Here is an 11,100-nt window from a genome sequence, read left to right on the forward strand (position 1 = left end):
CTAACACTGCTATGCTGCTGCTCTGAATGTTTCTGTCTGTGCAGAAAGTGAATGCATGTCTGCACACACTGTGTTCCCCACAGTGAAAAGAACATGGTGGTCGTTATTGTCGGGATTATGGATCCATGAACTTTAGATCAAAAAGTGAGATGTTTCTCATGAGAAACTGTGAGGTCCCCTGACATCAAGGAGTTACGTGAAAGATGCTACAATGCAGTTCAGATGTCTTAAGTGCACCACCATCAAATTCACTGTAAGGATGAACCCTCATGCAAAGAAAGCAAATAGCCATTTTTTTCTCAGTTTACCACAAGCTTCTCTAGGTTTGTTAAAGGCTGCAGTGGAAGTGGAAGTGGGTGAACTACACTGACAGGAAGCTGCGTCAAGAGTTTAGCAGCTGTAAGCACAACTGATCAGACAAAAAGTACAGAACATTTGTGATCCGAGATGGTACAACTAATTTTACAGATGTGTCTAATATATTTTCTGATTCTGAAATAAAATGTTAAATAAAGATTGGATTGAGATGACATTATGCGTTTTATTATTTTTAAAGGAAATATCAGCCTTCACCTCTGCAGGGTTGTATGCAGTGTTTATATTGTCAACACAATACACATGATTATGATGGAGAGATAAACAGTATGTGAACAACTGTTTTTGTAACCTGCCTGTACGCAGCTTGATGGAGAGTCAAACATCCGTGTATCTACGTTTTTAAAGGTCGTATCTGTGGTAATATTAGTTATCTGATCTGGACTGGATTCTCAAAGAAAATCTTCCCAATTGGCAGAAGTCCCTGAAAATTAGATAAAAAAGCTAAGCTTTTTCCACATGCGTCACTGGGTGATAAGGAAAGAAAGAATTCCTCTTCCTGTTTTGGTACAAACAGATTTGATCCAGGAGAAACTTTAGTCTGATACCAGCGAGTATCTCCAACGAGAGGATAACCGTACAGAAGGAGGAAGAGACAATTAGGAGAGACAGAAGACTAACTAAAATACTTGGAGATACCGAAACATAGCGATGACTTTACAGAGCAGCTTTCACTTTCTAAACCTGTGGGATGAGACAGATGTTGAGGGAGAGCAAAGAGAAAAGTCAGTGAGGGAGCAGAAGTCGGTTAGTGTGGGACCCTCACAACAGCCGAATGGGCTCCTTGTATCAGGTAAGTGTGCATGCTAATCTAGACTATAGTCTTCCCGGTTTCCCTTTCCATCCTCTTCTTCCCCTTTGCCATCTCAGTCCTCCTCTCTTAGAGATTCTGAGTCAAAAGCAGCGTCATGGTTTTTATTTTGTCAAATGTCCAGCAGGAGGCAGTGAAGGCAGTGCTATAGTCTTGCTGTGGTTTAAGAAGTGGCTTAGTTTTGTTGCACTGGTTGAATTAATTTTTTTCATACAATAACCCCCCATTGTGTGTTCCTCCTCTCCTGCAGGGTGTTCAGACCTGAACAGCCTGGACTCCTTGAGTAGTCAGGAGAAGAGGAGACAGGGTTACATCCATGAGCTGATCGTGACTGAGGAAAGATACATGGAAGACTTGCAGATTGTTCTGGAGGTAATGGACACATGTCCTGCTTATTAACGTGCATACAGACAGAGGTACACTCTGAAAGAAGTTACATATACAGTAAATCTATCCAGTATTTCATGAGAATGAGATGTCGAGATGTCTGCATGATCTCCTGATCACATACCTGACGGTCTGTGGAAATCCGTATTTTCTTTGTGTGTAGGTTTTCCATAAGCCTATGTCAGAGTCGGGTCGGCTGAATGAGGCAGAGATGGAAATGATCTTCGTCAACTGGAAAGATCTGCTGGACTGCAACTCTAAACTACTCAAGTAATTATCACAAGGACAGAGTATATGACATCTAGAGGGGACAGTTGATCTAATGGAGTGATAAAATGTTATACAAGTGCAGCTATTTTAATGTTGTTTCTGTGGATTATGTCTGTTCAAAAATACAGAGCTGCTTGTGTTCATGCATGTATGTTTATGTGTATGCAGGGCACTACATCTACGTAAGAAGATGGGTGGGGAGAACATGCCGGTGCAGATGATCGGTGATATCCTGGCCGCGGAGCTGTCCCACATGCAGCCCTACATCCGCTTCTGTTCCTGCCAGATCAACGGAGCAACGCTGCTCCAGACGCGCATCAACAGCGAGTCAAACTTCAAGGACTTCCTCAAGGTAGGAGAGTGAGGGAGGACTGAGTATAGACAGGAAGTAGAGTAGGTCATAGACACAGACGGAAGAATAGTGGAGATATGTTCAAGGACAGGAAGAGGTAAAGATAGAAAGGGAGTTTTTAAATTGGCCTAGAATCATTCTCATGTAGTATTTTAGAAACCAGATCTTCTGCAGGTACATCCATGAAGATGGAAACAAGATTCTTAAAAACGTTCTCGGTAGATGTAGCACACACTGGGGAATTTATTGCTTCAATTGACTACATTTATCATCAACGTGAATTTGACATCCACATAAAAAGTAGCAAATTTTCCCTTTTAATGTGTTTATTAACATTATCTTTTATTCCCATCAGAAAATCGCCACAGACTACAGGTGTAAAGGCATGCCGCTGTCCAGCTTCCTGCTGAAACCCATGCAGAGGATCACACGCTACCCACTGCACATCAAAAACGTAGGCCATCATGTTCATGAGTGTGTCTGTGTTTGAACTCTTCATGAAGTGCTCAGAATACTGACCTTACTGTGTGTAATTAGAAAAGAATGCTTTGCCTTTTTGTCTCTAATTTGTGGGTGTAATTAACTTGTGTGTGTGTGTGTGTGTGTGTGTGTGTGTGTGTGTGTGTGTGTGTGTGTGTGTGTGTGTGTGTGTGTGTGTGTGTGTGTTTAGATCCTGGAGAGCACCGTAGAGGGCCATACTGACCGAGGCCCTCTTAAAGAGGCTCTGGAGAAGGCGGAAGAACTCTGTAAACAGGTTAATTTCTTCACTGATTCTCTCATTTATGACCTTGCTTGTTACTTTTATTATATTTTTGTTTTCTTTTTTTCTGCATTCTGTGTGGAAAAGATTTGAATGATGCTTCTGTACTGAATTTCCGTGTTAATCAGGTAAACGAGGGCGTGAGAGAGAAGGAGAACTCTGACAGACTGGAATGGATTCAGAACCACGTACAGTGTGATGGCGCTGCAGAGGTATTAAGCTTATTAATTAACTCGCAATTTAGTGTCCTCAATAATGAATCAAGTTCATTATTTATAAAACAATGAATTTAATATTATTGAATACATAATAAATTATGTATACATTTTATATTGAATATTCATAAGTTGGTATCAAAAGAGAGATTTCCATCCTTCTAAAGTTACTGTCTTTCAACAGCACCTGGTCTTTAACTCTCTTACCAACTGTTTGGGCCCCAGGAAACTGCTCCACAGCGGCAAGGTAAGTAAAACTGCAACGTTTCTGAAACTCATATTTTAGAAAAATTAACATTTTCCATTTGACCGAATGAGTATTTTACATGAGACCAGGCAGACTGGGGATTAGAGGGAGATGATATGTGAAACATTACTGTGTCAGACCTCAGATTAAAACTTTCACGATGGAGATCAGTGAGCTGGTTCATCTGAGCAGAAGGCAGTGATGATACAGCAGCATGAATAATATTGTTGTATAAACATTTGCTTTTTGGCTCAAAAAATAAAGGTCTTCTGATGCTGAACAGTTGACAGTTGTGCCACCATCATCACTGAGCAGTTACACAGAAGTGAAATTGTTTTTGTAATCCTTGTAGATACTGTTTAATTATTGTTGTTGTGGTTATAAATAATATGATACGTATTGTTTCTTTTCAGATGAACAAGGTAAAGAGCAACAAGGAACTCTGGGCTTTCCTCTTTAACGACTTTCTGCTTTTGACTCATGCGGCTAAACAGTTCACCTCGTCCGGGCCTGATAAACTGTTCAGCAACAAGAACAATGTACAGCTCAAGATTTACAAGCCGGTAAGAAACACAGGCACACACATACACTTTGGCCCAATCCTAATACCCACACTCACAGATTGTGATGCGCATTCCTGCTAAGTGTGTGAGGGCTCAGAGCCGTCCCACTGTCAAATCGTCAATTGCATAAGCGCTTTTCAAAGACATTATGCTCCCTTTCTGTGGGTCTGCATATTTGCAGACTTTCCTGAGGGACTTGCCCATAGTTCATAGTGAAAGTGTTGACGTTTAAAACGTGGTTGTAAAAAGGAAGTAATAAGTTTATCCGCTGTCCAGTGCAAGGCAAGAGCCTGGATCACATGATGGTGTGTCCCATTCTTCCGTTTTATTCCATTTCAAGCCACTATGAACTCACACACTCACGCACTACAGCTGCACTAACGGATGATGTCAGTTAATCAAGTGAGTGTTTAGTGTTTAGCCCTGAGGGTGGAGAATGGGGTTGGGCCTTTTGTGTTAAGTTTTGATGTGTTCTTCTGAGGCAGTATGCTACTCTACACTGTTAATGTTGCGTTTGACCGTGTATAATCTTTTATTTCCTGTAGCCTGTGCTGATAATCTTTTATTTCCTGTAGCCTGTGCTGCTAAATGAGGTTCTGGTGAAGCTGCCGGATCCTTCTAGCGACGAGCCCACCTTCCACATCTCACACATCGATAGAGTCTACATACTCAGGACCGACAACATCAATGAACGGTAGCTGCACACACACACACACACACACACACACACACACAGACAGATGTGGTGGGTTATATGGTGGCGTGTACGATCACGGTGTGTGTTTGTTCTTTCAGGACGGCTTGGGTTCAGAAGATCAAGGCTGCATCTGAAGAATTTATTGAAACAGAAAAGAAAAAAAGGGACAAGGCCTATCAAGGTTTGTCTCTACACTTGTCTCTACTATACCGTTCCTGATGGCCAATGTGACGATCTCAGGATTTATCTGTGTGTGTGTGTGTGTGTGTGTGTGTGTGTGTGTGTGTGTGTGTGTGTGTGTTTGCAGCCCGAACTGTGAAGGCTAGTGGAATCGGCAGACTTCTTGTCACCATCTTGGAGGCCACTGAACTCAAGCCAGCCAAACCCAATGGTGAGCATGGATACACTCATGTTACAGGGTGGTCCTTACAATGAACTTAAAATGTTTTGGTAGAATCTGGATGTTAATCCCAGCTGCATGCACTGCTGCATGGATACCTAATGAAGCCAAATGAAGCCTATGATGCTCTGTCATCCATTGTTTTCATCACTTCACTTTCAGTTGAGGCCTGCCTTTGTGCTTAAATGTTCTTTCTTATTTCTTTCTTTTTCTTCTTTTTCTCAACTCTCCTCTTCCCTTTAATCCTCTTTTCCTGTTGGTCTTCTATCGTCTTCTGTCCCTCCTCTCTATCATTTTCTTAATCTCTTCTTGGCTTTCTTCTCCTTTCCTCTACCTGCTTTTACACACTCTTCCCTTCCCTCATCTCACCTGTCTTCATGTCCTCCTCCAGGTAAAAGTAACCCTTACTGTGAAGTGACCATGGGAGCTCAGATATTCACGTCCAGAACGCTCAACGACACTCTGAACCCCAAGTGGAACTTCAACTGTCAGTTCCACATCAGAGACCTTTACCAGGACGTCCTCTGCATCACCATCTTTGAAAAAGACCAGTTTTCACCTGATGGTCAGTCACCTGCCAGTTCCATCATTAACTCTCGCTGATTTCTCTGTAAAGCAGCAAAATTAAGTGGGATATGAAGTAAAATGACTCACTCAGAGTTCCACATAGGCTACAATTTTTTTTTGTTGGATTCTTTTAAAGATGGTATTCTAGTCCTTAACCTAAATTGTATATTGTGATTAAAAAAATCTGAATAATATTAATGAAGAAAATTTCCTAATTCTCCTTTGTGTTTCCGAAGCTCCACACATACCCAACTATCACATTTTCTGAACTCTGAAAAACTTCTGAAAATGTTCTTTTTCTCTTACATTAGCATTTCTGGGTCGGACGGAGGTACCTGTGGCAACCATAAAGAAAGAGTTGGAAAACAAGGGACCAGTAACACGTCGTCTTCTACTGCACGAGGTTCCTACAGGGGAAGTGTGGGTCCGCCTTGACCTGCAGCTCTTTGGCAACAAATAGATATATAGGATGAACTGAAATAATAATAATTCTTCCAACACATCCAAATACAGATGTTTTCTTCCTACAGAGTAACCAAATAAGGCAGGCTGCTTTTTGTCTTCTGAACAAACTCGGATGGTTCCCTTCCACAAACCCAAATCAAACAAGACACCCCTGAACTGAACACACATTACGCCTTAATATTTTAATATTAACCAGCACTAATAATACCTCTTCTGATGTCATCTGAATCTTCCAGTAGGGGATTAGCGTCTGATGTCATCTGAACACACCAGTAGGAGTCAGATCTCTCCCTTTTTTTTCTGGCACAGCTAGAAAAGGTAGCGCTGCTGGTGCAGCTGTTTGCATCGGCATAATATGCACTGTATTATCTGAAGGAGGTAAAAGGAACAACTACAGCCTGACCTCTTAAACAGCGGCGACAGAGTGTGTCATGAAGCTGAATCTGAATAGCCTTCAGAAGGAGGTAGACCTGGACAAAGACTGTTTGGAAACAATATTAATAAATCAATACAATATAATGTCTCTTATCTATTATCTAGAATCTTAACAGCTCTGTATCTCAGTTACAACAGTTGGGTTTTCAGCGATCAGTGATTGAGACGCACTTTGCCAAGTCTGGTCAACCAAGGCCATTTAATGAGTTGGAGTTTTTTCTCTTAACATACAAGATATGTATATGTTGACTTCTTGTCACTGATGGCTTTCAAGAGACTCTGCTTTATGGCTGCCTGATCCGAAACAGCCTCTCACAGTGACGTTAAGGGCATCATAAACAGTACATGGCAGCAGGAACTCTGTCGGACAAGCCAGACAAGAAGTTTTTGTAAGTAGCTCTGGTCTGGAGTCAGTTTACGACTGTAGGTAGAAGAGCTCAGGATACATTGTACTGTGTTGAATCTGTGTCACTATAACAATTGTGTAATGTGTGTGTGTGTGTGTGTGTGTGTGTGTGTGTGTGTGTGTGTGTGTGTGTGTGTGTGTGAGTGTGAGTGTGAGTGTGAGTGTGAGTGTGCGTGCATGTCTTTGGACTATAGAAGTGTAAACATTTAGTTGAGATATAGTAACATACAAATATCTTCAGCTGAGGGCTCTTGATGCTGCAACTTTTTGGACTTAACTCATAACCTCTGGCCTTAATTCAAGTCATCTTTTTAGTCTTTTAAAATCTGTCAGTTTCTAAAACCATTAGAATTATTTAGGATGTTGGTCTCTGTACTATTATTTTTTTTCTTTCGTGTGCAAAATCAGCCAAGGCCAAGTAGTAGGAGTGCAAAAGGATTTAGGTGACAAAATGCCGCTGGTATGAAAAGCTGATGAACACCTTGAACTTGTTTTACAGCTGAGTCAGCTCTTCCTGCCTTTTCAGTGCGGAGGATCTAGAGGATGTCAATATTTTGAGGCAATGCAGATTGGCAGTTTGACAACAATTATAAACAGTATTTGCTCACTTGTATTTTTTGTTCTTTACACTTTCACCCTGCCAGACAGATTTTGAAGTGTCATTCTCCAGTTCCCACCTCTCTGACTGCAAAATTATCCATCTCTATTGCCTCAAAAAGTTCATAAACATCCGCCATGAAAACTTTACAAGGAGTTAGTGTGGAAAAGCGTTTTTATTTATGTTGTCGGTTGACTTCTTGCTGTCTTCGGCCTCGTTTCTATTCTTTTGTCCTTTACATCCAGTTTCTTTTCTATCTCTGAGCTCTGATAATACAAAAAAAACAGTTGTATTTATTTCTTAATTTATGCGTGTGTGACTATCCAAAGGTTTGTAGCGGCTTTGCTGGCTGTGTCTTCTTGGATAATCAGTTGGTACACTGGGTTCGTTTTGTGTGACGTCAACTATTAAAACTGTGTTCGTCAGACACGTTGATACTGTTCTGAAAGGCAATAGAACATCTTTCTCTGCGATGGAGTTTTACTGTAAGTAGACTAGGTCACTCGTCATTTGTTAGGCCTGCTGTTTTGTACACTTATGAACTATTCATTTGTTTTATTCAATCCACAAAACTCCTCCATTAACTTTTATGTTTTGTTGAATTTGTGGAAAATGTGCAAATAGACTGCACTACGATCCTCTTCTGTTTAGGGTGTTGAATTCTATCTTTTGTTTTACTTTATATTTTCCGCAGCTTTCTGCATTGACTGCTGCTGTGCTAACTGAGATAAAGGCCTCTCTAGATTGTCTGTTGATCAACCTGGAGTCTGTAACCTGCTGTTTGTACTCACTTTGGCCTCCATGTGGCAGTCTCTGAATCAGGGTTTCTTAAGTCAAATTAAAGATATTAAAAGTGAACAAACTGTCAAATTATTGACTGATGAAAGAAAAGCTAGATTTACACTGTAAACTTTGAGCGCACAACCTCCAGCAGCAGTACATAATGGGTGAGTGGCCCCTGAACTTCAGCTTTAGACAAAATAATTATTTGATATTTAAATGCTGTATGTTAACAGGTGAGACTCAGGCTCATCTAGATGTTATGTGACAGCTGATAATCTCAAACATAACACTAACTTCATGTTATTTCTTTTAAGAACTAGTTATCTGAGTGACTCTGCTTTGGCCTTTCTACTTAAATACACCATCTTATCATTATGACTTAAAACAGAAGACAGGCCTTTGCTGCTATGTTTAAGTGTACTATTTTGTGTGGAGTGAATAATACACAGGATTCCTGATGCAAATTTAATTTTTAAAGTTGCCTACAATGAGGAAAAATAACATATTTAAGAGGAGACATTAAGAGCAGGAAGGACTGCATCATATATTTGAGGATATTTTTAATGTTTGATAAAATATAGTCAGTATTCTGTTGATTATATCATACAACCATTTCAAGAATATTCAAGGAGTTTAAGATTTGAAACAAGAATGCCATTAAATGTCTTTTCACTGGTTTCTGTTGGTGTTCAGCCACAGAGTCAGTGGAGTTCAGTGTGTAGTCGTCAGTGCAGACCAATAGGCCTCATTAAGTCCTTCTTCACCCTCCACTGGCTGTGGATCCACAGGAGCAACAGTCATTATGTAACCACACTGAGTGGCTCTGCAAGGGGCTGACAGCAACACACACAGCTGCGAAACTGAGTCGACAAAGTCAGCTGAACTCGACCTTCTGTAGCAGAGCGCTGCAGTGGGGGTAATGGATTTAATGCAGTGGGACTGTGGTGATATATGTGGTGCTAACTCTGGTAACTAATTCTTCTTACACTTGATAATGAACTAATGTGTCACAGATGTAAATGAACCACTTAATACAACATTTCTCGTGATCACAAGGAAACAATTACTTCAAGTCTTTATTTTTACACAACTTGGCTCCAAATAATAATCTTCAATGATGCTGTACTAATCACAGATACAAGCCTGTAATATATACTGCAAGTGAAAAGACACAATGTGCCTTTTAACATGAAAATATGAAAGAGAGAAAGTTTGGCTCAGTTTAAATAAGAGGCCATGTGTTTGTGTGGTTTTTAATTCAATTTTGCTTGGAGGTGGAAAGCTCAAATTGGACATATGTAAAGAGATGAATAGGGGCAGACAGCTTAAAAAAAGTTGCCTGCCATGATGTCTGCATGCCTGTGTTATCTGCATGTAGTCCGTGTAAAGGTCATCTACGTCTGTGAGTAAAGTATGTATGTGTGCCCCCTCTAGTCCCTCAGGAGACAATATACAGGTTAAGAGAGCACGAAACAAACTGATGATGAGCATCAACCCTCAAACATTTACATTTAGTAAAGTTATCTTGAATTTAAATAAACATACAGAAAAGCTTTTAACATGCAAAAGCTCTCATTAAAAATATTGAAATAATTGCATCCATGAATGGCAGAAAAAGCACTGTACACTGTACAGTAGCCGGACACACAGAGCTACTAGCTGGAGAAGAAAGTAGAACATTTAGCAGCTAAAGAGTCTGATATCTCCACGTCCATGTTTGTTTACAACAAAACTCCACAGTGCAAAAATAAATAGAATCTTCAGGGCTGATGAGAACAAATTTACTATACATATCATGAATATTAATTGTTCCAACTGCTAAATAAATAATCCTCTGCAATTTAATTGTTTTATTTGTTTATTTGACAATAGGAAGAGCTGACCCTGTCTATGAGTTTCCTTTGATACTGACTCTCTCGTGTCCTCTCTGTCTCTCTGTTGCTACATGCCACCTTTGCTCAGTGTAGGTTTTTGGCCAGAACACAGACCCCTCATTATTTTTTAGATACTTTAGTGTGTGTGTGTGTGTGTGTGTGTGTGTGTGTGTGTGTGTGTGTGTGTGTGTGTGTGTGTGTGTGTGTGTGTGTGTGTGTGAGTTTGTGCTTGCATGCGTGCCTGAGTATTACATAAGACAGCTGTTCATGTGGTAAAAATCAAATCATTCCCATGACTGAGTCAAGTGGAACCGAGGGCCTCTCGGACTCATCCTCCATGCACATGTCACTGTCTCTCTCTCTCCATCCCCATATGTGTATATTTCCTTCTGTCTCTGTTGGTTTTTTTTTCTTCTCCTTCTGCCTCTAAACTACTCTCTTCTTCTGCTTTGCTGCACTTTTCTTTTATACTTTATCTCACTCACTGGTTCTCTCTACCTGTCACCCCTTTGCTTTATCATGAATAAAATACTAAAACAGAAAAATAAAATCTAACTCTAATCATTTGTCAGTAAGGTACAAGTACACATTAGTTTTAGTTGATAGTTGTGACAGTCACTTTTCCTCCATAGTGACCTGGTGCTGGTGATCTCAGAGAAAAAAACAACATACTGTTTCTTAAACCTTTGACTTGTCTGTTGACAAGTAACATTAACGTGCAATTGGGGTCGTGTTTGTATCCACCTGATGAAAGTGCAATATTCACTCTCTTTCACTCTGGTTTTGGTCTCCACCAAGTCCTGGGGGATATATTTGACTCTTTATCTGTTAAATGCTCCACTATGTTCACTAGTCTCCAACTGCCTCTGCCTGCAGTTTGGTGCTGAGCAGGTAG

General features: G+C 40.4%; 1 protein-coding gene across 2 annotated transcripts in view; it reads left to right on the forward strand.

Annotated features, from left to right (window-relative positions):
* The window catches only part of itsn2b (intersectin 2b), a 31,020-nt gene extending 22,610 nt beyond the window's left edge, over nucleotides 1-8,410 (forward strand). For both annotated transcript variants that reach the window (XM_068730793.1, XM_068730794.1), the window contains exons 28-40: nucleotides 1,437-1,558; nucleotides 1,737-1,843; nucleotides 2,012-2,195; nucleotides 2,551-2,649; nucleotides 2,866-2,949; nucleotides 3,084-3,167; nucleotides 3,355-3,417; nucleotides 3,831-3,980; nucleotides 4,556-4,674; nucleotides 4,776-4,858; nucleotides 4,985-5,068; nucleotides 5,469-5,642; nucleotides 5,956-8,410. In XM_068730793.1, coding sequence (XP_068586894.1) covers nucleotides 1,437-1,558; nucleotides 1,737-1,843; nucleotides 2,012-2,195; nucleotides 2,551-2,649; nucleotides 2,866-2,949; nucleotides 3,084-3,167; nucleotides 3,355-3,417; nucleotides 3,831-3,980; nucleotides 4,556-4,674; nucleotides 4,776-4,858; nucleotides 4,985-5,068; nucleotides 5,469-5,642; nucleotides 5,956-6,104 — 1,502 coding nt within the window. In that variant the 3' untranslated portion in view covers nucleotides 6,105-8,410. The remainder of the gene's footprint in view (nucleotides 1-1,436; nucleotides 1,559-1,736; nucleotides 1,844-2,011; nucleotides 2,196-2,550; nucleotides 2,650-2,865; nucleotides 2,950-3,083; nucleotides 3,168-3,354; nucleotides 3,418-3,830; nucleotides 3,981-4,555; nucleotides 4,675-4,775; nucleotides 4,859-4,984; nucleotides 5,069-5,468; nucleotides 5,643-5,955) is intronic.
* Nucleotides 8,411-11,100: the final 2,690 nt, after the last annotated feature.

The sequence above is a fragment of the Cebidichthys violaceus genome, unplaced genomic scaffold (genome assembly GCF_023349555.1).
Source record: "Cebidichthys violaceus isolate CVI_PGR_0920_01 unplaced genomic scaffold, fCebVio1.0.p SCAF_5, whole genome shotgun sequence".
Lineage (NCBI taxonomy): Eukaryota > Metazoa > Chordata > Actinopteri > Perciformes > Stichaeidae > Cebidichthys > Cebidichthys violaceus.